At 39.0% G+C, this 27,994-nt stretch overlaps 4 protein-coding genes across 5 annotated transcripts in view; 2 read left to right on the forward strand and 2 right to left on the reverse strand.

Moving 5' to 3' along the window:
* The window catches only part of LOC100519859 (olfactory receptor 8B3-like), a 37,932-nt gene extending 25,385 nt beyond the window's left edge, over nt 1–12,547 (reverse strand). For both annotated transcript variants that reach the window (XM_003130013.5, XM_084976498.1), the window contains exon 1: nt 12,455–12,547. The gene's annotated coding sequence lies outside the window, so the exon portion shown is untranslated. The remainder of the gene's footprint in view (nt 1–12,454) is intronic.
* Nucleotides 4,602–5,553, reverse strand: LOC100519677 (olfactory receptor 8B3). Its single transcript, XM_003130012.4, has one exon. The coding sequence runs from the start codon at nt 5,541–5,543 to the stop codon at nt 4,602–4,604; it is 942 nt and encodes a 313-aa protein (XP_003130060.2). The 5' UTR covers nt 5,544–5,553.
* Nucleotides 12,548–12,663: 116 nt separating the features above from the next.
* LOC100524098 (olfactory receptor 8A1-like) overlaps nt 12,664–27,994 on the forward strand; it is a 141,033-nt gene continuing 125,702 nt past the window's right edge. Inside the window, exon 1 of the mRNA XM_021063057.2 lies at nt 12,664–13,144. The gene's annotated coding sequence lies outside the window, so the exon portion shown is untranslated. The remainder of the gene's footprint in view (nt 13,145–27,994) is intronic.
* LOC100739156 (olfactory receptor 8C8-like) lies at nt 21,792–27,913 on the forward strand. Its single transcript, XM_084976502.1, has one exon. It carries the CDS (start codon nt 23,241–23,243, stop codon nt 24,171–24,173), a length of 933 nt encoding a protein of 310 aa, XP_084832628.1. The 5' UTR covers nt 21,792–23,240; the 3' UTR covers nt 24,174–27,913.

A 27,994-nucleotide genomic window follows, 5' to 3' on the forward strand; every position in this document is an offset into this window, starting at 1 on the left:
TATCCAACCTCTTGTGACATAATTTGATGGAAAATAATATGAAAAAACTATATATATATATATATATATATATATATATGTATACATATATGTATGTATTACTGGGTCACTTTGCAATACAGCAGAAATTGACACCATATTGTAAATTAACTACACCTCAATAGGAAAGAAAAAAAAAAGAAAAAAGAAATGACACATCCCTTTAGGTGGCTGAACAGGGCCAACCATTCATGGAGGCACATCTCCCTTCCCATGCTTTGTTCTGCTTGGTTCTATGTTTTAACCTCAGATGAATTCTCTCCATATAGTAAAAACAGGACTACCATGATCCCTGGATTTAATCTTAACAATTCGGTAACTATAAGGAGAAAACTTTGTCAAAACAATTTTAGCAGAAAAAACTATAGCCAAATGACAATTTCTGACTAATCACTGTCATCAGGACTTGGCATGTGCTGATTTAGTCAGGATACGACCTGTGAGAAGGGCAAGTCAGTCCAAGAAAATCACATAAAACATGTTCGCTGCTTTAAATTCCACTCCAAAAAATAAGTATACTCATGTATTTCCTATGTAACATATTTTAAAAAGAGAATTGGGTATATAGCTATTGCAAAGAGGATAGAGCAAAAGATTAAGTAGAGAAAATATAAAGACTAATAACCTATTAAAAAAAAATAGGTACCATTCTCAGAACTGATGGAACAATGAGAAATAGAAGCATCAACCAGATTCTAGAATCCCAGAGGAGACCCACTACAGGACTGGTGCCTGGATTAACGGAGGGTGTAGAGGTGCCCCACAGTTAATGCTTGGACCTCTGAAACAGGGGTTCCATGAAGAGTGCAGGGTCCAACATGGAGAGAGACCAAGAAGAACCCCTGACAAGTGTCTGAGACACGCAAGGGCTAAAGTCTGGGCAGTGACACAATGGAGCAAAATACAGTTGGTGAAGGACTGCTGTCCAGCTTCTGATGTACATCTAAGGGGGGTGCAGCAAATAAGGCACACTTCCTTATACTTACTGGCCATTTATACATGTTCCTTTGGGATGTGTCTTTCAAATCATATGTCACTGTACGAAATGGTCTTTTTATCACTGAGACACGTTTTAAATAAGATGTTACTCTGGATACAATACATTTATTAAGTCTATGTATTGCAAATATTCCTCTAGTCTGCAGTTTAGCCTAAATATTTATTTTATAAATAGATGTTCTAATTCATTAAAGCTCATTTACCTCTTCTTCTTTTAGTGCTTTCTAGAACATGTCTAAGAAATCTGTGCCCACACCAACATGTGTCTATGTTTTCTTCTAGAAGAGGTATGTTTAAGCTTTGTGTGTATAGTTTTGATTCATTAAAATTAATTTTTGTGTATAGTGTGAGGTAGAGATAAAAGCTCATTGTTTTCCTCAGATATAGTATTTCCAGCATCAATTGCTTAGAAGATTAACGTTTTACATAGTTGCTTGGTTTAAAATCAATTAACTGTGTAAGTGAGGACTTGTTTCTGAATATTCTATTGTGTGTGGATTTACTTGTCCATATTTATAATGAAACTAATGTTTTGATTACTATACCCTAAAATGATGAGTGAACTTAAATAATAGCAATAGAATTTGCATATGCCACAGGTGTGGCCTAAGAAACAAACAAAAAATAAATAATGCAAAATTTATGTAATCTCAATTCATAAAATAGATTATTGTGGAATATTTTATTCAGTATTTTTAGCTGTTTTGAGTGGGTAGTAAATCCAGTAGCCTAGCTCAACAATACCTATATGAAAGTTGTTAGCTTATTTAGTCAACTTTGTTCCCCAATTAGATTAAGTGGTCAGAGGACATTCACTGCATAGTTATACTTTAGGTGGATGTCTTCAGCTGTTTTGTCTTCAAATATTTTTCTACCATTCCCTCTCCCTGCTGTCTGGGACTCTGATCACATGCATACCAGGTTACTTGATGTCTTAGGGCTCACTGATGCTCTGCTCATTTTTTTCTAGCCATTTTTTCCCTCTGTATTTCATTTCAGGTAGTTTCTGTTTTTTGTTTTTTTTTTTTTTTTTAATGATCACTTTTGGTCTTTTTCTTTCTAGGGCTGCACGCACAGCATATGAAGGTTCCTAGGCTAGGGGGTCGAATCAGAGCTACAGCTGCTGGTCTGTGCCACAGCAACATCAGATCCGAGTCAAGTCTGTGTCCAACACCACAGCTCACAGCAATGCCAGATCCTTAACCCACTGAGTGAGGCCAGGGACTGAACCCACAAGCTCATGGTTCCTAGTTGGATTTGTTTCTGCTGTGCCACAACAGGAACTCTGTAAAACTAAGTTTTAAAATCAGGTTGTATAAATCCTATCATTTAGAGTTCTCAAAAAAAAAAAAAAAAAAAAAGAAGAGATGCTAACAAATAATCAAACTTCCAAGGAATTTATTGTGTTAAGTGCCTGCGAAGGATAAAATGAGAAGGAGTTGGAGTCAGTTTAAAAAAACTTCAGACCAGGATGAAAGTGTGACACCTTGGATGAAAGGTTGGGTAGAAAAACCTCAGACCACAGTGCAGTTCAAAAAAATCTCAAATAGGATAGGAAGTCCCCAAGCAAAGACTGCCTGTCAGAAGAGATCCATGCTGCACAGAAATTGTCCAGCTTTGGTATGACCCATCACGCTAAGCCACTGGTTGAAGATGTCTTAGAGTAAGCATGGACTCCACCTAGATACCATGATGGACCCAAAGGGTTATCAACTATAAAGTCAGTGATGCTCCCCACAGCTGGTTCTATTGAAGGGGAGCTAGCAGTCACATTCCACTCCCTGGAAGAAATTATATCCCAAAGTTCTAATTTACTATTTATTATTATATTTTATTATTATTTATAACAGTAAAATTATGAGTTATTATCCACACAAAATAATCCAATTCAACAAGAATTTTTTGACCTACCACTATATTTGATACTCTAAATACACAAATGGGAAAAGCACTGGAGAAATAGGGAAATCATAGCAAGAAGCATCAAGGTAAATATATTTGTTGTCTTACAGATGATATGAAGTTTAAGTTATTCCAGAAAATGTTGCTAGGAATATGGTTCATTACCATTACTATGTGCCTTTTTACATGATACTTCACTGGTTAAGTAAATCATGGCTAAAATGTTTCTCCTAATATTATGTGTAGTATTTCCTTAAGCGATAAAAAACAAAATTTACAGTAAGAACCATATGCTTTTTCAAAAAAATATGTGCTGGAGTTCCCGTCGTGGCGCAGTGGTTAACGAATCCGACTAGGAACCATGAGGTTGCGGGTTCGATCCCTGCCCTTGCTCAGTGGGTTAACGATCCGGCGTTGCCGTGAGCTGTGGTGTAGATTGCAGACGCGGCTCGGATCCCGCGTTGCTGTGGCTCTGGCGTAGGCCGGTGGCTACAGCTCCAATTCGACCCCTAGCCTGGGAACCTCCATATGCCGCGGGAGTGGCCCAAGAAATAGCAACAACAACAACAACAAAAAAGACAAAAGACAAAAAAAAAAAAATATGTGCTGTCACTTTTAGATAGTAACAAACACAAAGTTTCTAATAAACCACCCATCATGATAACTGGGATCATGAGATACACGTATATTTTTCCTCTAGTCATCCTCCCTCTCTAAATGTTATGCTTGGCAACATATGGTGAAGTTATCTGTATTCTCTTGAATATTAAATGCATTTAGCTGATAGAGGCTCTCAGATGCAGGTGGCATGTGAAACAGATTTTGCCATTTTCAAAGAGAACAAGAAAAGTAAGAATAATAAAATGAAAAGTGGTATGAAAAATAGAACGAAATGACAACATCAGGAGGATTTGATCCTCCACTAAGCTGTTCATGAAATTTGCAATGATGACATTGCTTTGAATCCTTCTACCTATACCAGTAACAGGATTGTTTAAAAAGAGAATTCTTCTGTAGTATTTGGCACTTTTTAATCTATATCAGCAAGCTCTATTTTAACTTAATGTATTTATGAAATTCACCATATTTGTCCTGATTAGGAATAGCCCAGGAACCAAAAAGAGTATGAAAAAAAAAATCAGTTTATATTTTCCTTTTATAAAGATGATATTAGTTACTTAGTAAACTGGTACAAGGGTTCAAGAGATACAGAGGGAAAAAATGAGACTAGATCAGCTATAAAGAAAATGTCGAGGAGTTCCCATCGTGGCTCAGTGGTTAAGGAATCCAACTAGGAACGATGCGGTTGCAGGTTCAATCCCTGGCCTCGCTCAGTGGGTTCGGGATCCAGCGCTGCCGTGAGCTGTGGTGTAGGTCACAGACTCGGCTCAGATCCTGCATTGCTGTGGCTCTGGCATAGGCCAGCAGCTACAGCTCCGATTAGACCCCTAGCCTGGGAACCTCCATATGCCGCAGGTGCAGCCCTAGAAAAGAAACAACAACAACGACAACAACAACAAAAAGAAATGTTGAGGAAGTCTATTTTACCACACATAATACAATCTGTAGAGGCCACATGATTATGAACAAGTCTCATCCTGAAAGACATTAATAAAAATTAAGCACAAATTTAAATCTCTTTATGTTATTGTTGCTTAAAATTACATTTTTCTCCTCTGGATTTCAAACAGGGATTTTCTCAGTGCAACTTTGACATCCTTGTTCCTCAAACTGTAAATCAAAGGATTGAGCATGGGCACCACGTTAGTATAGAAAACAGAAGAAACCTTTCCCTGCTCCATAGATCCAGGAGAAGAATATTTAAGATACATGAATGCTCCTGAACCAAAAAACAGTGAAAGAGCAATAATGTGGGAGCTACAAGTACTGAAGGCTTTCGATCTTCCTTGAGCAGATTTGATATGAAAAATGCTAGTGATGATGAAGATGTAAGAAATCAGAATGGTGAAACTCGGCACGGTGATATTAACACCCACGACAATGAGAACTACGACCTCATTGACATAAGTGCTGGTGCAAGAGAGTTGGAGCAGTGGGAGGATGTCACACAAGTAATGGTTGATGACGTTAACACTGCAGAAGGTTAGTCTAAGCATGCACCCTGTGTGGGCAGAGGCTCCAGCAAGTCCCATCACATATGCAGCCAAAGCGAGCACTGAACAGACCTGATGGGACATGGTGACCTTATACAGCAGCGGGTTACAGATGGCCACATAGCGATCATAGGCCATTGAGGTCAACATATAGCATTCGGAGATGACAAAAAACAGAAAGAAAAACAGCTGAGTCATGCACCCGACGTAGGAGATGATATTCCCCCTGGATACAAAGCTCATGAGCATCTTGGGCGTGAAAACAGAAGAGTAACAGAGATCAATGAAGGAAAGGTTGAAGAGGAAATAGTACATGGGGGTGTGGAGGTGAGAATTTAGACCAATAAGAATGATCAAGCTGAGGTTGCCCACCATGGTGACGATGTAGATCATTAGAAACAAGTAAAAGAGGGGTTGCTGGAGCTCTCGACGCTCTGTTAATCCAGCAAGAATAAACTCAGTCACTAAGGAGTCATTTCTAGCCAGCATGTTCAGCTTCAGATATCTGTGAGAACAGAAGAAAACCCCATTAAGAGGGAACATAGGGAGTTCCCATTGTGGCGCAGTGGTTAACGAATCCGACTAGGAACCATGAGGTGGCGGGTTCGGTCCCTGCCCTTGCTCAGTGGGTTGACGATCCGGCGTTGCCGTGAGCTGTGGTGTAGGTTGCAGACGTGGCTCGGATCCCGCATTGCTGTGGCTCTGGCGTAGGCCGGTGGCTACAGCTCTGATTCGACCCCTAGCCTGGGAACCTCCATATGCCGCAGGAGCGGCCCAAGAAATAGCTAAAAAGACAAAAAAAAAAAAAAAAAAAAAAAGAGGGAACATAGCCTTATTGTCCTTACATGAGCTTTATGAGAAAGAGATTCAGACTGGCAGAGATGACACAGTCCTTCTTTGCTTCATGGGGTCTGAAGGTACTGCTACCCACACCCCTCAACATTTTAATCACTGTCTTTTTCTGCACTAGTTGTATGTGATAAACAGCTGTTCTGTCTTTACTAGAAGATAAAGGCATGGGGTAGCTGGGTAACAAGCCTACCTGTGGATGGGTTTCAGTAGTGGGGGTGTATCCTCATCTGTCCCTCCAATTCATCTGGTCCTTCACTTTCTAGTTCCTGCTAATGTTTCTATCACTCTACTAGAAGCCTCAATTCTGTTGTTTTGGCCATCAAGAAAGAGAGGATTTCTACAAGGCAGAGACCATGCAGATATTCTGCTGCCAAGAAGTCTCTCTCAGTGTATAAGGTTGTCATATAGTTTACTACAAGAATTCAGGAACTCAATATTTAATAACAAGTATTGAGGAGAATCCTGGTAGCCTAAAGTTTATACTTTACCGTACACTCCAGTGTTCCTACACATTCTCCTCCTTTATTCCATCCTAGTGGACAGAGAATGAATAAAGGAAGGTGGATGTGTTTTTCTTGATTTTGTAGGATGACATGAAAGAGAAACACAGTTAAGTGCTGATTAAGTTAAATTGTGAAAATGTATCAAGCTATGCACTTATTATGTCAAGTTTTCTATGGTATAATATATTTCAATTAAAAAAACTTTAAGAAAAGAAAAATCTCTTCTTCTGATGTTGCTATGTTTCAGATTTATCAGTTGGAACTGCTACAGGTTTCTGCTACCAGAGGATGAAGTCAACACAGAAGGTATACTACTGAGAACAATGCAAGCAGCAGAATCAGAGCTCCAGATTTTGGAGTCTGTTGTTATTCAATATAAATACTTTTCCTCATTGTCAGCCACAGAGAGAGTGAGAAGAAAATAGAAAGTTGGTTAGCTCATTCTCCTTCCATTGAGGGAACTCGATGCTAACCCTTTATGTGACTTTTACCTCCACTGTCCTGGAAGAACTGGTTTTGAAGATATCAAAGCTGAGCAGATGTAGTCAGAGAATCTTCTCCTTTAATTGGCAAAAGAGTCATTAACTTAGATATCACAGTCTGGATGTTCCATGAGTCAGTCTCTGGGTTAGATCAAACTTGCAGTTATAAATATATTAAGAGATTGTGAAGGAAAACCACAGATTTGGCATCTGAGCCACCATGTCAAGGAGTACATGGTATTTGCTTACGGCTTAGAATCCTTTTGGTCCTGATTAGAAATCTAGGTATGAGTGTCCCCTAGGACCCTGCCATCATGGTAAGCTGTGCAAGAAGCTGGAGTCTGTGTTTACACTCTAATTGTAACAGTAAATGTTAATTTCCCATCAGGGATTATACATTATCCAGAGCATAGGACAAAGGATCCTCTGCTGACCCTTATAAAGATGCAAACAATTAATGTCATTGAAAATTCACTAATTATATTCCAGATAGCACTAGTTTTAAGAATTTAAGTTCATAATGATATATAAACATTTCATTTATTATGGTCCTTTACAATATTTGAATCCTTTTAAATAAGCGTTTATATAAATTTTATAGACATAAAACAAAAAATCTTTTTAATGGATTTCAGAGATTGCTATTTAATGAGACATTAGTATAAGAATGATTCCATGGAAATTTAATTAACTTTGGTTGTTTTGACCCAATGTGTTAACAGATTAAAATCAAATCTCTAAGAAAAATCACTGTAAATAAGCTTCCATTCCAAGGAAACATGACTTTAGAATACCCATGTTATGTATTAGCTTATGATCATGACTGTGAGAATAAATCTCATTTTTTTAAAATTTTGAAACTATAATAGATTCACAGGAAATTTCAAAAATAATGGGTAGAGTCCCTTGAATTACCACCCAGCTTCCTACTGTGGAGACATCTTCGACAGCTGTAGTATAGAAGCAAAACCAGGAAATTGGCATTGGTATGATGTTAATAGGATACAGGACTACAGACATTATTCAGCTTGCACAATTTTACATGCAGCATGTGTGTGTGTGTGTGTGTGTGTGTATGTATGTGTATTTTATGCAATCTAACTACGTATATGGATTCATATAACTACCACCGCAATCACGATACAGAAGTCTTCCACTACCATAAAGGAACTCCTTAATATTACCCCTGTATTGTCATACCTATCCCCTCCCACCTTCATCTCTGTCTTCTGGCAACCACTAACATGTTTTTCATGTCTATAATGGGGTCATTTGGAAGACAAACAAATCTATACAAGTTATAACTTCTGAAATTGGCTACTTTCACAAAGCATGAAGCCCTTAAATCCATCCCAGTTTTGTGTGTATCAGTGGTCTGCTCATTTTATTGCTGAGTTGTATTCCATTTTGTACAATCCACATCTATTCAAATTTCTGTAGCAATTTAAAAATTACTTGGCTCAACACAAAAGTAAATCTATTTCATTTATGGAAAATATTTCAGGGGCAAGGGCTGTAAGATCACAGTTGAGACTGGTTCTTCTTATAATATTAATTTTTAAATCAGTTTATTGTGGTGTTTGTAATTTGTTTTCATGATTTCATCAAATTGTCTTCCTGAGTTTTCCTGTAGTTCACTGAGCTTCCTTAAAACAGCTATTTTGAATTCTTTATCAGGCAAATCACAGATCGCCAAATCTTTGGGGTGTGTTTTGGGAACATTATTGGGCTGCTTTGGTGGTATAATGTTCTATTAAACTTTCAAATTCCTTGAAGACTTTGTTGCTGTCTTCAAATCTGAAGAAGCAGTCACCTCCTCTAGTCTTTCTAACTGACTTCAGGAGAGAATTATCTTCTGTTAATCCTTCCAGTAATTCTGAGGCATTCTCAGACATTTTCTACAGTGACATTTGCTCTACACTTCTTGTTTAAATTTAGAGCAGAATTCTTAAGCCTGTAAGCCTTCTTTAAATCCTGCAAATCTAATTCAGTTGCTGATAACCTCCTTTTGCATCCCCTAGAGTGTTGCTACATGCTCAGGTTCATGGTTTCTCCCAGGCCTGCACAGTGCACCAGAATTTGAGTTGGTCTGATAACATGTCAAAGACAAGGGGAACACAGAGTATGTCCCACTATTACTCTTTGTAAAAATGCACAATACCATCATTGTATGTGTGTGTGTGTGTTATTGTTAACACCAAAATGTGCAGAATCACACTTTAGGAGATGTCTCATTCAGCAAGATGTGGGAGGATACAGACAGGAGACTCCAAGAGCCCTGGCTAGACTCCCAGCTGTTGGCCTCTCTATGGGCAAGAGGCTCCACTGCTAACAGGCAGGATGCCTGTTAGGGGTCTCCTTTAGCCTCAGGCATGGAATGGACTGCTAAGAACAGTGATACACCAGGCCACAGGAAAACAAACTTGGCAGCAAGCACATTAAGGCCAAGAAACACTCTAGCTCACCCAGCTCACCAGTGACCTTTCCACCTAAACAAAAGTCCCTGCTGTCACCACTCTCTGGGCAGTGACTATTGTGAACACAGACCTGTCAGGGAGTAAAATTTTCTCCCAGTCCCACCACCCTCCCTTCTCCAACTGCTGGAAGTCAGAACTGCTGCCTTTGCTCAACAGCCTTGTTTCTTAAATTCCCTCTCAGGATTTCTTATACTTAAAGAAAAAAAAAAACCAAACTATTTGTAAAGAAATAGCAGAAACACTAATTTCACAGTGCTAGCACATACACAGTGGGGAGGGGGCCTTTGCTTTCTAATCATACAGTACCAAAAGGTATCATTCTAAATCAAAGTTACTCTCTGGAGGTCAAAAAGATACAAGAAAGGTAAGAGGACAAAGTTTGCAGGTTGGTAACTAAGAGGAAAGTCTTCAAGAACTGGGTAGAGTTGGAGTCTGCTGGGTATCTGTACAGCAAGGACCACACCCACCTCATGGGGCACCAGGACCACTCCAAGCAGTGGTCTGTAGCTCAGGAGCAACCATACCCTGTCTTCACCTGTTCAAGAACAACCATCTCACAGTAAGCCACTTTTAGGCAGTGGCTGGGGATGGTGCCTATGAATATGTGTCTGTGGGGCATGCCAGGGACTCTTCAGGAAGCTGGGGCATCATTCATCCAGAACAGGCTTTATCCTGTGCAAAGCCTAGTGCTTTCACTCCTTTTCAGGTGCTGGCCAGAGCCTTAATGGAGGAGCAGGCCAGGTCTTCTTCAGTGGGCCTGGTCAGGGCAGGCCCTCAGGGATTCCCATTTGCCTCCACACCTCCTGCCCCTTGCAAGTGCCTATCCCATTGTACTTCTCTGAGAAAGGCATTTTTCTTTCTTTTTCGGATTCTTTTTCCATATATCTTATCAGAGAATATTGGGTAGAGTTCCCTCTGCTACATGGTCCCTGTTGGCTAGTCATTCCACATAACACAGCTGCATATGCCAATCCCAAACCTCAAGGCCACCCCCACATACCTGTCCCCTTTGGTAACCCTAAGTTTGTTTCCAAAGTCTATGAGTCTATTTCTGTTCTGCAAGTAAGTTCATTTGTATTCTTTTTTTTTAGATTCCACATATAAGTGATATCATATTATGTTTGTCTTTTACCATCTGACTAACTTCATTTAGCATGATAATCTTTAGGCACACCCATGTTGCTGCTAATGGCATTACTTCATTCTTTTTCATGGCTGAGTATTATTCCATTATATATTATATATGCATGCATGCATGCACACACACACACACACACACACACACACACACACCCCACATCACCTTTATCCATTCCTCTGTCAATGGATATTTAGGTTCCTTCCATGTCCTGGCTATTGTAAATAGTGCTGCAATGAAGACTGGTGTGCATGTATCTTTTGTAATTATGGTTTTCTCTGGATCTATACCCAAGAGTGGAATTGCTAGATCATAGGGTAGTTCTATTTTCAGTTTTTTGAGTAACCTCCATACTGTTTTCCATAGCGGTTGCACCAATTTACATTCCCACCAACAGTGTAAGAGGGTTCCTTTTTCTCTGCATGTTCCTCAGCATTTATTGTTTGTGGACTTTTTAATGGTGGCCATTCTGGCACCTCATAGTAGTTCTGATTTACATTTCTCTAATAATTAGCAATGTTGAGCATCTTTTAATGTGTTTTTTTGGCCCTCTGTATGTCTTCTTTGGAGAAATGTTTATTTAGATCTTCTGCGCATCTTTTGCTTAGGTTGCTTATTTTTCTGATATTGAGCTACATAAGTTTATTGTATATTTTGGAGATCAATCCCTTGTTGGTTGCTTCATTTGCAAGTATTTTCTACCACTCTGTGGGCTGTCCTTTTTTTCATATAAAGTAAAACTAACACTGTTTGGAGATGACATGATACTATATATAGAAAAATCCTAAAGACGCTACAAGAAAAGTGTCTGGTTAGAGCTCATTGGTAAATTTGGTGAAGTTTCAGGATACAAAATTAATACACAGAAATCTACTGGATTTCTATATACTAACAATGAAAAATCATTAAGAAAAATTAGGGAAACCATCCCATTTACCATGGCATCAAAAATAATATAATACCTAGGAATAAACCTACCTAAAGAGACAAAAGTCCTGGACTCTGAAAACTATAAGAAGCTGATGAAAGAAATCAAAGATGACACAAACAGATGGAAAGATGCCCTTGGATAGGAAGACTCAGTATTGTCCAAATTAATGTACTACCCAAGGCAATCTATAGATTCATCATAATCCCTATCAAATTACCAACGGCAACTAGCACAAAGAAATTTTAAATTTATATAGAAACCCAAAAGACCCCAAAGAGCCAAAGAAAAGCATTTTTTGAGTGTAGTCCACCCCTCCCTCACAAATTTCGGGGACCCTTCCTCACAGCAAAAGGGATGGCCACCAAAAAAGATGCCTGGAAGCAGTAATTAAAGGGGAAAATAAGGACAGGAAGAGAGCCTGCAACCACCTGAGATGCAGGTGGGAAAGAACAGGCCTGAGGATGTGGGAGGCCAGGAGAGGATGGGGCTACCAGAAGAGAGAGAGAGGCAGCAGAGTGAAGCAGCTGCACAGCCAGGAAGTCATGAGCAGAGAGGAACGCTAAGAAAACAGAAGCTTCGAGACACACGGCATGGAGACAATGGGGGTCTGAAGTACGAAGAGGTGTTCCCCTGAAAGGAGAGGGACTGAGGCACAAAGAGATGGGACCCTGAAGTGAACGAGGGCCCAAAGGGGACATGAAGCCTAAAGAGATGCTGGAGGCAGACAAGAAGGGGAGGCTGAGAGCCCAGAGACTGAGGTGTGAGATGAGAAGGAGTAGGCAAATAAGCCTGGTGCAGTGAGGGCCCAGAGCCCCAAGGAAGCAGAGGGCCAGAGGCAGGGCATCCACCCAGAGGGCCCCAAGCCTAGTAAAGCTCTGCGTCCAAGCTACTCAGGCTGGAGAGCCAGGTGCCCTGCATGATGGGTGGCTGTGGCGCAGACACTCTGGCCTGAGCTAATGGCCAGATTTACTTCTTACCTTAGAACATACCCAGGTTCTTGGGTGTGAGCTTACTCACCTTGCTGTCCCCGGTGTCCTTCTCCGCCAGGACCTTTCCGCCAGGACCTCTCCACCAGCCCGACCTTTCGCCTCCATTTTGCAAAACACCTGCGGTAGCGGCAGGCACGACTTCATGCGCATGCTCGCCACGCCCAACGTTTCGCCTCCCTTTTCCAAAACACCTGCGGTAGCTGCAGGCACAACTTCTTGCGCATGCTCCCCAAGTGCGCAACAGCCGGCTGATCCCAGCAGCCTGTGCGGCTTAGTAGGCCTAGGTTCTCAGGCTGGCCAAATAGAAGGTGGCCGAGACTTTCTGCTTGTGGAGACGGCTGGTGGGTGGCCTAGCTCCAGCTACTGTGCACGTGGGCTGGGCCCGGAGTGTGGACCACATGGTGCTTCTGGCGCGGGGCGCTGATATGCCCCGAGCGACTTCGGTACCATCCATCTCGCAGTTGCTGCCTTAGAAGGCCTTGGCCGTGGCCCAGTCTGCGCATGCCGGCAGGCCCATACTGGTCTCCTGTGGCAGCCTCCATGCTGTCACCCAGGTCCTTCCGGCCGCTAGGGGCTCTCGGGCTGCGTGTTCTCCGGTGGCCGCTCACTCGAGCCAGGCAGCTGCCAGCGATGAGACGCCTGGAGCCCTAGCAGGACCTCGCTGTGGCCGCCAGCAGCCGCCTACACCCGCCGGGTCTTCGGAGACTCTCCGGATAAGGTAAGAGTGAGGTTGCAGCTGAGTTCAGGCACAGGGCCACCAGGCCGTCAATGAGCTCGCTGAGGCTGCGGCAGGGGTACCTTGGCCTACCTGTCGCGTGGAGCAGCGGAAGTCAAGCTGACGCCGCGGTTCTGCTGCAGGAGAATCGCACGGGTGGAGCAGGGGGCTCTCAGGGTTGCGGCGGCGCTAGCTCCCCACATCACCGTTGTTAATCATAAGCACATCAGCCGAGAAAAAGCACTTGAATATAACGAAATTCCTCTTATGTCCTATCTATTGTTATTCCATCAATCCCCATACACATGTAATAGACTTTCAGAGTTGCAGACACATACTCCTGTGAGAAACAAATTCAGCAACCAGAGTACAGTATTTATATGCCATCCTTTTTATCTTTAACCTTAAAATATCTAGTCAGAATTTTGTATTGGAGGAGCCATCTGCAAAATATCAGACTCCCATTGTTCTCACATAAAGTTCAACACTGTTGGAAGCACCAACATTTCTCAGATTGTTGTGTGCATGGGTTTCTCCCCAGAGTATTTTACCAATTTTATCCAACTTTGTAGATGCAGTTGTGATTTTCTAACCTTCTCACTCAGCCATAGCTAGAAGTTCCACACTGAGAAGTTTCTTTTGATTTGACTTACTCATCTTTTTCAAGAAATATAAAGTATGTTTGCAACTTCTAATAATTTTTGGTGGGAAAATACAAAGTTGGAGCAAATGAGTTTATGTTACATGAAAAAGGACATATAGGAAAACCAGTAGTGACTGGTTGCCAAAGAGGAAGCCAGAGTCTTCTCTTTTGAGAAGTAAGGTACAAAGATTACACAAATTTCAATAATTAATTGCGAATGAAAATACCCTGACATCTTAGACTGCAAAGTTTTTTTCCTATTTCTAACTTAGAATTTAACTCATTTGACAGCTATGTGTTTTTTCAGTTAGTTCATACTTTGGCTTATATATGTGGTGGGAAAATGTGGTATTAAAATTTATGTGGACAAACAAGAAAAAGTGACTCTAATTCAGTGCTATATGTCTATTATACCTTAATAAAACTAGAAAAAAAAATGTCTGTAGCTCTTTTAAATAGACAAGAGTTAATAGAAAGAGGATTGGGATTTCAGACAATTGGTTTGAGGTTATAAAACCAAGGTTGGAGAACAGGCAAAAGAAGTAATTTACAACACAAGGATCCCAGCTTGGTAGAAAGAGTTCGTGCAAGGATGGGATAGGCCAAGAGGAAGAGCAGCTGTGCTGCCACTGACAAAGGATGCTCCTCTGTCCTGAGCAGTGACAGCACCCACATCATGCAGTATAGTTGTGGGTATGTTACTTTCTCAGTGTCAGGAGAGCAGAGAGGGCTGATGATTCTACTAGCTTGAGGTTCTGCTTTGTTGTGGCAAAGTGTTTAAAGGACTGTCAAGTCGTACTGCCTGAAATTTAAACCCAAAATGATTCCCCACTTTCTATTTGTGAGATTTTTAGACAATTTATGTAACTTTTTTCACCCTTGTTATCCACATCTCTAAGATGAGAATAATTGTCTTTTGGGTTAAATGACTTACTACATGGCAAGTATTAGAACACTTCCTGGATCATAGAAAGAGTCTGATAAGTGTTTGTACTCTTTCTCCTCATTTATATGCATCTATATGTGTAGCCTGAATCTGTTCCCTGTCTCCTGCACAGTTGTATTTTATGTCTATCTATGTGCCTCAAGTTAAAGTGCCCCAAACGGCATTCAACATTTTCTTGTGGTTATCAGTACTGCTCCTCCTCTGGTCATCATTCTCTAAGCTTTTTTCACAACCATGGAGGCGAAAAACTAAATTCACAAATTAAATATAAGCGTCTTCTCATTTAACTTTTTCATCCAGCCTCCAAGTTCCGGAGAACCTATCTCCTTGAAATCCTGGTCTTGTCTTCCCTCCCTATTGAAGCTTCTCTTCATCTCATATTTAGGTTACTCTCATACTTTACAGTGTGAATTCCTGTGGAATCTGTTTCACCTCCCTCTCACCACACACACACTCACACTCTTATGCCTCTCTTTCTTGCAATATGGTTATAACTATAAATTGTTAGAAAAGTATTGGCAGCTACATTATTAAGATAGTTTTAAACACTATTTACAGATAGTACATCAAATTTTATTATTGCTTTCATTTTCTTTTTTGTTTTTCTTGAAGTGAATAATTTTAGGTACTTTCATTTGCTTAATCTTCTGTGGATGATTTCTCTAACTTATCCCTGACTCCTTGCCCATTTGTACTGCTCTCCTTTAAATGTATAAAGCTGTAGCTGTATGATATTAGCTGATATTCTAAAAATGTTTTCTTCTTTCCAATAAATTTATGATCCATCCTGGTATTGATAGGATGCCCTCTTACTTTGTTGAAAATTTAACATCTTGAAATCCCTTTCCACTATCTTTTTGAGGATTCTCTTCACCTCTTCCTATGTTAGGTCTCCTATTTTCTGGATCCTATATATTCCTATTTCTTGGTTTCCTTCTTCACTTTTTAAAATGAATTCAATTTTTACAACAACTTTAGATTTATGGAAAACTTAAAAACATATACCCCACTCTGATTCCTGTTATTAAGGTCTTATACTGCATTTGTTACAATTAATAAACCAAAATTGTTAATGTTATCCGTAATTAAAGTCCATGCTTTATACAGATTTTGTTAGTATTTACCTAATGACCTTTTTCTGTTCCAGGATCTCATTGAGTTTACCACATTACATTTAAGTTGTTCTTTCTCTTTAAACTCCTCTTGGCTGTGTCAATTTCCTTCCTCATTTTTTTGTTGTTGTTGTTGTTTTGGTCTTTTTGCCATTTCTCTGGCTGCTCTCGCAGCATATGGAGGTTCCCAGGCTAGGGGTCCAATCGGAGCTGTAGCCACCGGCCTACACCAGAGCCACAGCAACATGGGATCTGAGTCGCGTCTGCGACTTACACAACAGCTAACAACAATCCCAGATCCTCAACCCACTGAGCAAGGGCAGGGATCGAACCCACAATCTCATGGTTCCTAGTCGGATTCGTTAACCACTGCGCCACGACGGGAACTCCTCCTTCCTCATTTTTGACAAAGCAAATACTCCATTAAATTTTCCTTAGAGAGGCTACATGAATGCAAATTTTAGAGACACTGCCTTTCTGAAATTACTTTAATTTTGCCTTTTTATTTTATTGTAAGTTTGGGTAGATGAGGAGTTCTAGTTTAAATGTAACTTTTTCTCAGAATTTTGAAGCCATCAGACCCCAGTGTTTTTTGAATTGCATTGAATCTATAGATATGTTTTGGGGAAAAGAATATGTTAACAATATTGAATCATCCAATCCACAAACATGATGTGTCTCTCATTTGTTTATACCATTTTTTATTTCTCAGAGCAAGGTTTTAAAGTTTTCGGTTTAGAGCTTTGCACATGTCATTAAATTTATGGTTTGAGTTTGATGCTGTTGTAGAAGATATTTTTATTAATTTCATTTTCCAAATTTTTGTTCCCACCACTTAGACATGCAGTTGGTTAATGTTTAATGATCTTATATCTTGAGACCTTGCTATATCTGCTTATTTGTTCTAGTGTTTTTGTTTTGTTGATTTTTTTACATTAATGATCATATTTTCTATGACTAATACTAATTTATCTTCTTTTTCAATCTGCTGTCATTTTATTTCATTTCCATGTCTTATTTCAATATCTAGGCTCTTGACCAAATAGAGGAAAGAGCTTATTCCCAGTCTTAAAGGAAAAGCATTCAGTCTTTTTTTATAATTTAATTACAAGTTTTTGTAATTTAATTATAATGTTAAGTGTATATTTTATATAAAACCTTTTATTAAATTGAGAAAATTCTCTTCTGTTCCTATTTTTCTGAGCTTTTTGTGATAAATGTATGTTTAATTTTACCATGTACTTTTTCAGTATTTACTTATCTGATCATACTATTTTCCCCTTTATTCTCTTGTGAATCATGAATGATTTTTAGAGATGGAACCAGCCTTGATTTCCTGTGATGAACCCCACTTAATCATAAAACATTATCTTTTTTACATAACACTGTATTAATAATATTTTACACATAATTTTTGCAGTTATGTTGATAAGGGATATTGTTGTATTTTTTTTTCTTGTAATCCTTTGTCTGACTTGGATGTCCAGGTTATGCTGACCTAATAAAATGTGTTGGAAAATGTTTTCTCTTAACTATGAAATAATTTACATGAAATTGGTATTATTTCTTCTTATGTATTTGATAGAATTAACCAGTGAAGCCATTAGGGTAAGGATGTTAGCACATATGTGTGAAAGATTACCTACTAATTCAACTTGTTTAATAGATAAAAGATTCTTTATGTAATCTATTTTGACCTAGGAATTCTTTATACTCTTTCAGCTCTTCAATCTTAGAAGAAAAAAATCTATGTTTTTATGAAAATATAATTATTTCCAACAAGATGGTTGCCTTGAATAAACTAACCCACCATATTTCCAGTAATAGTCCTAGTAATCTTTTGAATATTTACTTTTTCTGAAATAACGCAAATTTAAATGATGAATGGTATTTTTAACTAAAACTAAAAAAAAATTTCTGAGTTCACTGAGAATTGAACCATCTGTAGCCAATAATGTAAATCTTTAAAATATATAGATATTTTAAAGGTAATATTTTTAAGAAGACTTTCAAGAGGCCAGAAAAAGAAATGACAACTGCCTTGATCTGTGCCTCCCAATATTTCTGGTAAAAGCAACACATAAAAGTAAGAAGAGCAAATAAAACTCCATAAAAACAATAGCATGGCATAATCCAAAGACCAAAAAATGCTCAAACTTCAAAATAGTGGCACATTAAGAAAGAATAATCTCCAATTCCCAGGGAGCACGCCTGCTGTACAGGCTTTTGCAATGAACAAGAGCAGGTATAAAAAGCCATAGGGAAGAGAGAAGAATTGTGGTTCCGATGGATCTAACTTGATCCAAAACCACAGTCAGAAAGACAAAATTCACACTGGATTTGAAAAAGAAAAATCTGTCTTGGGAGATCAGAGCAAGATATACAGGAAGGGAATGGAAAGGATTTGCAATTTGAAGTGTCACCTCTTGGTACCTTGAGAGAAGAAAAAAATTGACATTATGAAGTACTGTGTGTGTGGAGTAAAAAAATAATAGACACTATTAACAGGTCAGATACAGAATAAGATTTGTGTAGTCATGGTTTTAAAAATAAAAATCTTAAAGACTGGAAGAAAGGCGAGAAGAAAAAAAGACAAAATCAGGCAAGGAGTGAGATTCTTCACTGGGTTGGTCTCTCTCTAATCCCTTCCTAAGGACATTAATCCTCTTGAAATCTCACGCAAAGTTATGCAGTTGGATGAGAACATTTTCTTGGCATCAGTCATGTTTGAAAGATGCATCTCTTTTAACAGACTACTAAAATTAAAAGTGCAGGCTTTGGGCAGCAGATATTGAATTTTTTTTCCTTTCTCTTTATTTATTCTCCTCATTTTGGACTCTAACAGCCTAAAATACCTGTTGGGTAATCTTGGGTGAAGGGTGATAACTTGGTGCCTGCCACATGTTGACAACTAGAAGTTACAAAAGTAGGTACTTAGATAAGAAAAGCTGCTCAATTTCATGTGCTCTGAGTATATGGACAAGGGCCATGGAGTCCCAGAGAACAAGCTGGTCCTACATAGTCTCGAGGTTAGCCATTTTCCTCTTGAGTTATACCTCAGCTCTTAGTAAGGTCCATTTTGAAATTTCAGCTAAGGTAAGATCAAGCAAAGGAGTGATCTTTTCATGGCTTGAATCAAAGTAGTAAAGGTTGTGATGCATATTCATGAGGAACAGAGTGGAGTCTTTTGATCTACACATGGAGAAAGTCTGAGGAAAAAAATCCGTGTAGAACCAAGCATGTTCAAGTAAAAGAAAGAAAGATGCCGCCTCTACGACCCCTTGGATTCGGCCAAATCTGAAGCAAAATGCATCCCTGGATTTGCCAGTTAAATGAGCCTTTTGTTTGTCTCAAGCTCATTGCACCCACAACGAAAAGTAATTATGTGTTACACTGAAAAAGGTTTTTAATTAATCCATGTCACTACTGAATCTTGTACAAACTTCTATGGTAGTACTTATTCCCTTTTTTCTGCATAGCATTGTAAGAGAAATTAATTTTATGTCAAGAAAGATCTGTGTTTAAGTCCTGGCTCTGCCATTAGTTGTTATGACTTTGGCAAAATTTTTTAACATCAGTTTGATTTCTTCATACATAAATCAGAAATACTTCCATCTCAGATAGTTATAAAGATTATAAAGGATAAGTTAATGAAAGAGTTTAGTTTTGTGGCTAGCACCTATAAATTGTATAACTCTCGTTTCTTTTGTTACTTCGTACAAATGGGCAGGATCTGCATCTTTTTCCTTTTTGTATTCAGAGTACTTTGCAACTTATCTCCACCAGGACCATTATTTATTCTAGAGAGAAAGCAGGACGGTGAAGGGAAACTGATCAGCATATTTTACTACTTCAATGTGCAAAGCACTTATATTCTTATAATCATGTAAACCCTGAATATTAATATCACTTTAAAAATTAACCATGCTGGAGTTCCTGTCATGGTGCAGTGGTTAATGAATCTGACTGGGAACCATGAGGTTGCGAGTTCGATCCCTTCCCTTGCTCAGTGGGTTAAGGATCCGGCGTTGCCGTGAGCTGTGGTGTGGGTCACAGATGCGGCTCAGATCCCGCATTGCTATGGCTCTGGTGTAGGCCAGTGGCTACAGCTCCAATTAGACCCCTAGCCTGGGAACCTCCATATGCTGCGGGAGCGGCCTAAGAAAAGGCAAAAAGACAAAAAAAAAAAAAAAAATTAACCATGCTGGAAAGACATCAAGAAAATATATTTGAGAAAGATGAAGACATCAAGAAAATATATTTGTGGTGCTGGAAGGTGAAACTTGGCAGGATCTAATTTCCTAAACTTAAAGGCAGTTGACAAGGCATAATAGTGAAAAAAATCAAGAAAGAACTTCATGTTATTTAGCCATATAAGGACCAAAACAAAACAAAAAAGACCTGTTAATAAGAGCATGAATAAAAATAAGTAAGATCAACTCCTTGCCCTCTAAGGGTTTACAGTTTAAATGAAGATACCCAGGTAAACTTTGTGTACATAAGCAGGATAAGAGAAATGTATAAGATGCTTCAGCAGCACACAAAGAAGGCACTTCAGATTCTGGAAGAGGTCAGAACAGCTGTTCTATCAGAAGTGAAGACAGAAGTAGTCTTGGAGAATGAGTAAGTGGGCTCCAAGTAAAGAATAAGCGAACAGGTATCTCAGGCAGATGAAAGAACATGAAGCCAAGAAATCATCAGCAAGTGTGGGAACTTGGGACTCTTTAGTATTACTAGAAAGTAAAATCTGTGGGACACATGAGAGAGATGGCTGTGGACACCAAGTTTGGGGAGCAGACCATAGACGGCTCTTTCTGAGGGGGGGTTGCCCCTCTGTTGAGAAAGAAGCTGAAGGGTTTTAAACAAGGAAACACTGCATCTTCACAAGTAATTCTCTATAAAATTTGTGAAGTATGGATTTCCAGAGAAGATAGATATGGCAGGAAGAATTCTAAATATATTGACTCCCCCCTACCAGTATATTTTCCCTTGTATAATCCCCTATTAGTTGAATATGGGAAGAACCATATAAATAATGCTATATCACTTTAGAATTTATACATGTTATATGATATCGTCAACCTTAAGTGAGGGAGCTTATCAGGGCAGGCCTAATCTAATCACATGAGCGTATTAAAAGCAGAATTTTTCTCAAGCAAGCACAAGAAGGATTCATCGTGCTCTTTACTGCGGATTTAGAGACAAAAGGGCCACAAAAGGATGAGAGCAGGCAGCCTCTAGGGCTGAGTGACCTCCAGCGGACAGCCAGCAAGGAAATGGAGCTCTCAATTCCACAACCACAGGAACTGAGTTCTTCCAGCAACTTGACTAAATTCGGAAACAGATTCTTCCCCAGAGCCTCCAGAAGGAATGCAGCCCTGCCCACACCCTGATTTCAGCCTGGGCAGAGAATCCAGCCATGCTGGTCCATACCAGACTTCTAAGTTACAGAGCTATGACTAACAAGCAGGTGTTTTTTGAGCCACTGAGTTTATGGTTAATTATTACACATCAATAAAAAGCTAATTCATAAGTGATGGTAGGACCCTGTGTTAAGGAAACGTTTAAAGTATTCCAGACTTAAGGTAAGACAGCTTTATCAAAGTGAGTACAATGAAGAGGAAGGATCAGAAACCAAGGATTTTAAGGAGGTAAGAGTCGTGTAAACTTGGAAGACCAAATGCTAATGGTTTCTAAGAAGGAGAAGCCCAGAATGACAGCCTATTTATAGATTTGACTAACTAGGTAGAGGATGGTGCCATTGACTTAGTAAAAGATGAGAAGAGGAGAAATAGGTCTGGAACCACAAGGAGATGCTGAATTCAGTTTGAATGAGGATGTCTATAAATAGTGGTGTACAGTATTGTAAACTTAGGGAAGAAGTCCATGTTATAGATAAAGATGAAGATGAAGGAGACCAAATACTCCCTTAGCACTTATTATATGCTAAGCAGTGCTCTAGAGGTAATAAGGCATTTAATCCTGAAAGCAGTTTTAGGAAGCAGGACTATTATTAAACTCATAATGTCTGCAAGGCCAAATGGCTTAGAGGGATTGAGTAGCCTGTCCAAGATCACAGAAGTGATAAGAGGAATTTAAACTCAGACTCAGTGTGACTCCAGAGCTCGTTCTATTAACATTTCCCTGTTATAATTCTCTATATATGTGAACTACAAAAGATGGATATTATGAAAGACTGTGAGTCACAGAAAATGTAAAAAAAAACAGTCTCGGAAATGACTCTGCCCCTGAACACTCCTCTTTTAGAATCAAGGGTGAGCTCTGAAGTTAACTGGGAATACAATGGAGGCTACTCCTTCCCTGCACAGAAGATTTGAAATTCTTAATGTGAACTGATACTTGGAGAACAATGCTGACTCCCAAAAGGCACCAGTATCAACTTACTGACAAGTGATGTAAACACAGGCTCAGTAATTTCTTCCCTGAGGAGCCTGATCAAACTTTGATCCTTAATGAAGCTAATTTTCTAAGTTTCCAAAGAAGTTCCTGAGATCCACAGAGAATAAGATGCATCCACACTATTAGTCAGCTGATGGTTTGGAAACAAAAGGTTGATTCCTTTGCCTTTCCCTGAAGACATTATATGCAAATCCACAAATAGCGAATGTTGCCTCCTCCTTTGTCAGAACTTTTGTCTCCTTCAGGCAAGGGGATGGAAAAAGAACACTAGAGTCCTGGAAAAAGAACACTAGAACACTAGTAGTAAGGTGTCCATGTAAACAGAAGTTGGGCTGCTGCGTCTTCTCTGTTCTGATGTTTTCGTTTCTACTGCTATAATAGTAAAGAGGTCTGGGAGGCCACCTGCCCTTCTTAAACAATTGATTGGATAAAGGGAAAGGGCAGGAGAAATGCAGGGTCTAGGGGACACTCAGCACTCTCACTCAGCCAGGTACTGAGTTTCTGAAAGGTGAGAGGGGAGAATGGGTTGAGTAATGGGCGCTATAGGGATCCTGGTGACCTCGTTGTCCCAAGCTTCAGGAATTTCCATAGGAAGTATTCCAAAGTACCACTCTGGACTGCTTTCCCTGTTACCCTATCACCTTGGCCAGGCTACTCATCTCTTCAAGATATTGTTTCCTTACCTCTCAAATGTGGGCATCATTTTGAGCCCCTGCTAAAAGACTTTATCCTGGATTGTGTCAGCCCAGGGGAGGTAAGGAGTTGCAGCTGAGATTTGAAAACAGAGAAGGAAAGGACAGATGAGAGATGAAAGTCAAAAGGTACAAGTCATTGCTTTCTGGCTCTTTTTGCAGAACATCATCCCAGCTGTCACAGTTGAGCCCCAGTGGAGCAAATCTTCTTGAAACAAAGAATCTGAGTTCTGTCCTAATGTGACATTCTTCTCTCATTTCCTCACAGATCACACCCCTGCAGATAATGGCTGGGGAAAATGACTCATCAGTAACTGAGTTCATCCTCATAGGATTTACAGACCAAGCTCAACTCCAGTTACCCCTCTTCTTCCTCTTCTTATTAAACTATATGGTCACTGTGGTAGGAAATTTGAGCTTAATTAATCTGATATGCCTGGACTGTCACCTTCACACTCCCATGTATTTTTTCATCTTCAACCTTTCCTTCATAGATCTCTGCCATTCCTTTGTCATTACTCCTAAACTGCTAATGAGTTTTGTGTCAGAGAAGAACATCATCTCCTTTGCAAGATGTATGACTCAGCTGTTTTTTTTCTGTTTCTTTGTCCATTCTGAGTGCTATGTGTTGACAGCCATGGCCTATGATCGCTATGTGGCAATCTGTAAGCCCCTTTGGTACACAATCACCATGTCCCCTCAGGTCTGTTCTCTGCTGATGTTTGGTTCATATGTGATGGGATTTGCTGGTGCCATGGTCCACACAGGTAACATGGTCAAATTGTCCTTTTGTGATTCCAACCTCATCAACCATTACATGTGTGACATCGTCCCCCTCCTCCAGCTGTCCTGCAGCAGTGCCTATGCCAATGAGCTAGTAGATTCCATTATTGTGAGTACAGTTGTACTAATATCTAGCTTAATTATTTTTTTTTCTTATGCTTTGATCCTCTCCAATATCCTCCACATCTCATCAGCTCAAGGTTGGTCCAAAGCCTTCAGTACTTGTGACTCTCACATAATAACAGTTGCCTTCTTCTACGGTTCTGGGTTGTTCACACATCTCAAGACCTCTTCTGATGGTTCTATGTGCCAGGGGAAGTTTTTCTCAATATTTTATACCAATATAGTACCCATGTTGAACCCCCTCATCTATAGTCTAAGGAACAAGGATGTCAAGCTTGCTCTGAAGAAAGCCCTGAAGAGAGTTGCAAACTAAGCAGAACCAAAATTGCTGGCTTGTTGGGACACATGTTTGTATATATGTAAGTGTGATTTCCTGTAATTTTCTTCTGAACAAGGTTTTTACTTTTGATACTTTTTTAGCTCTATGTATTCCATTTACAAGTACAGATATTATTGAGTCACATGATTGCTCTCAGTTCCATGCTTACTCACTGAACTGAACTTTATTCTTAATAGCATTGTTCAGAGACTTAGGCTGATTCCTACTGCTTTTTAGACCACCTCCTACTTGGCCTCTTTCCGTGTACTTTTTGTACATCAGCAAGAACGTGGAATGCTGTCTGATGAGGTCACCCCTCTGTTTTCCCCAAAAACAATTACAATATGGCCCTTCCTGGATTTAAGCATTTGAGAAATTCCTACTATATAAGTGCTAAATATTCTAGAATTTCAGAGTTCTTTTAGTCATGATTTCTGTAGTAATGGATTTCCTAACTCAACAGAGCTTTCGTGGTATCTGTGAGATATTATGCTTAGTTAATGGGGATCACAGGTGTTAGCTTATAAGACTAAGCACAGAATATGTTAATACCAGTTAGGAACTGAAAGAAAGAAACTTAGTTAATTCAAATTAATTTAGCCTGACATGTTATAATAGCATCAAGCATATTGTGTGTGTGTGTGTGTGTGTGTGTGTGTGTGTAGAGAGAGAGAGTCATAATTTTGATTACATCTCTAATCAAATAGAATTTGACCACCTCGTGTTCATTTCTCCTTCCTTCTATGCATGGTTAGACTAGAATCTGGCAAAATAAATATTCATGTAATTAGTAGCTTGAACTTGTTTGATTTGAATTTTTCTCTAAAGCAAACTAAAACTTTATGGTAATAAAAACTTCCTTTTTTTTCATAAAATGAGTTTTCTTAAATTTCATATCTATAAATCTTTGAGACTAAAAAGAGTCTGGCTTGATACAATAGAAGGAAATACCATTCTTTTTTCAGTTTAAAGTACAACCTTTTGCATTTCTGATAAGGCAGGACTAATGGTGATGAAATCTCTCAGATTTTGTTTTTCCTGGGTCTGTTATAACATAGGTGTCTCAAACTGACTAATGTTTCAATTAACTAGCACTCCCATTTACAAAGTAATATGTTCCCCACGCAGAACTTGGATCTCTTTTAGGGAGAAAAAAGGAAATGTTTGGTTTGTTTACAACATAAACTAGGAAAAGTGTGCAATTTTATAATCTAAATGAAACTAAACTAAATAAATAAAATAAAACAGGGCTGTATTTATTATATACATGAAATGTACAACTTGTCTCCAGAATGTAACCTATGCTTATGTCAGTAGAAGATAATAAAATCAAGTAAATGAATTTTCTATTCATGAAAAGTGGCTGTAGCATTTTTAGAATGCAAAGATTCATCATGGTAGGTAAAATTTTGTTTAGATAATAAAATCAAGTAAATGAATTTGCTATGCATGAAAAGTGGCTGTAGCATTTTTCAGAATGCAAAGATTCATCATGGTAGGTAAAATTTTGTTTCTCAAAGGGCAGCAGAAACATATACACATCTTGGCTATTGTGCACCCTCCTCATGCTTGGCCTGAGCTGTGATAAAAATAGATTGCCTGTGAGTTTCCTCACTAGGACTGACAGTTGCCTTGCCCTAAACTTTAGGCTGCTAAACAAGATAGAAAGTTCCAGATAGGGCTCACTGTTTCTCAGCTCCACACTCATCTTTCCTACATATTGCCAAGGTTAGAAACCTGTTGTCTACATATGAAAAACACCCCTGACATCTTGACAGCATGGCTAATCATTTAAACATGGCCCTTGTCCGAGAAAAGCTGAAAATCTGTGGCAGCATCTGACAGGCATATTTACACTCAGAGTGAGGATAATAGGTACATTAGTACCCAAGCACATTAGATTGGTTTAAGAGGATGGGAGACTTCATGGAGAAAGTAATGTTTGAACAAGGAAAAGGAGGGAATAAGTTAACTGCACAAAAGTAGAAGTGTGTATTGTCAGATGGGAATTATAAGAGCATAGCAGGCAGGGAGTATTCAAGAAGGAAAAACATGAGGTAAGGGCCAGTGATGACAGAGCATTAGGCATTCCGGAAGGAGCATAGGCATGTATGACAATTGCAAATTAAGATTGTAAGGAAATACAACAAAATGTTAACAGCAGTTAATTCTAGGTGACATATAAGGTGTGACTTAAGATTTAGAGTGGGGAGCTAGTTAATCTTGGCAGGAATATAACCAGGTGTCCAAAACTAAGGCTGGACACTAAGAGAAGAAGCTAGGAGAAGTTACAGCAGTTCAAAGAGGATGAAGGTTCACAGAGATTTAGCAAAAGCCCACCAAATACTGAGTGCTTGAATAAGGCTAATATCCCTGAGTGATAGACATAGATATCCATATTGCCCATTTGGGTTACTTCCAGTTCAGAAATGAATATAGGTGAATCAGTAGAACATAAACCTCAGAACCTGAATCTGTATATTACCAGGGAAGTGTAGAAAGACACCTTCCTCTCCAAGGTAACCAGCCTGAGACACTCTTGCCTTGTTCTCCATTGTTGTCTTATTTATCAGTAGAACACTAAATGAAGTCACTGCTCTTAATTTTCTTGTAGTGATGACTCTCCTCAATTCCCTGAATAAATAATTAGTGGTAATACTCATTTATTCATGCATTCAGTCATTCCACAAATACCTTTTGAGCATCTGTCATAGTAGGTGCTACACATGGGATATAATACAGAAGAAAACTGCGTTCCCTACATTCGTTAACTCACGTTATGGTAAGGAATAGTTGTGACTTGGTGGAAAAATATCCTATTGTTCTAATTTTGTGATTGAATATAGGTCAAAAATACGGTTAAGAATAACGAATCCACGAAGGGAATAATTTGCATTTGGATTCACTCAGAAAAAAATGGTCCTCTTTCATTTCTGATTAATATTGCTCCTTTTTAAAGGACAAAAGGTTTTTGTATCACCCAATCTTTCTCAAATAACATCAGAATTACAATTGTAACTAATGAAGGAAAAGCACCAAGTAATTTATTTCATTATGAAAGCTAATGATAATGGGAGTTTTCTGTTATGGAATTCATGCTGGGATTTACTCTGACTCACAGAGTCTCCTCATAACCACAGAAGAGGAAAAGTAAATTTAGCTAAGCTCACCAAATAAACCTGTCTGGAAGATTTTGATCTTCTAGTACTTGTTTCTAAAACTTTCTCTTCTAAGTAGGATAGACAGAATTGGAGATTAAGACAAAAATTTAACAATGTTAATCTTATTAAATTGGCTAAAAGAAACAGATTTGGGGGAAATCTTTAGGATCTAGAGCCAGACATAGATTAAGACTTGACATCAAAAGCACAATCTATAAAAGGAAAATTTGTAAATTTAGACTCACCAAAATTAAACATTTTGGCTCTGTCAAATACTCTGGTAAAAGGATAAAAAGACAGGGAGATAGAAAATATTTGGTAGCGTATGTCTGACAAAGGACTAATATTAAGATATATAAGGCATTCCCTTGTGGCTCAGTGGGTTAAGAATCCAGTACTGTCACTGCTGTGGCTCTGGTTACAGCTGTGGCACAGGTTTGATCTCTGGCCCAGGAACTTCTGCACACCACAGGTGCAGCAAAAATGAGGGAGGGAGGAAAGAAGGAAGGAAGGAAGGAAAGAGAGAGAGAAAGAAGCAAACAAACAAACATAAAGTACTCTCAAAATTCAAAAGTTATAAAAAAGGAACAATTTGAAAATGAAAAGAAATGAACAGACATTTCACTGAAGAGGACATGCACATGGCAAAGAAGG

Source organism: Sus scrofa, chromosome 9, assembly GCF_054392235.1.
Source record: "Sus scrofa isolate SSC_HxYL_T2T_F1_AM1 chromosome 9, Sscrofa_HxYL_maternal_Yorkshire_Landrace_v2.0, whole genome shotgun sequence".
Lineage (NCBI taxonomy): Eukaryota > Metazoa > Chordata > Mammalia > Artiodactyla > Suidae > Sus > Sus scrofa.

What these genes read in the sequence shown, in the direction of transcription:
- LOC100519677 (XM_003130012.4), bottom strand. Translation starts at nt 5,543, where the DNA reads ATGCTGGCTAGAAATGACTCCTTAGTGACTGAGTTTATTCTTGCTGGA.
- LOC100739156 (XM_084976502.1), top strand. Translation starts at nt 23,241, where the DNA reads ATGGCTGGGGAAAATGACTCATCAGTAACTGAGTTCATCCTCATAGGA.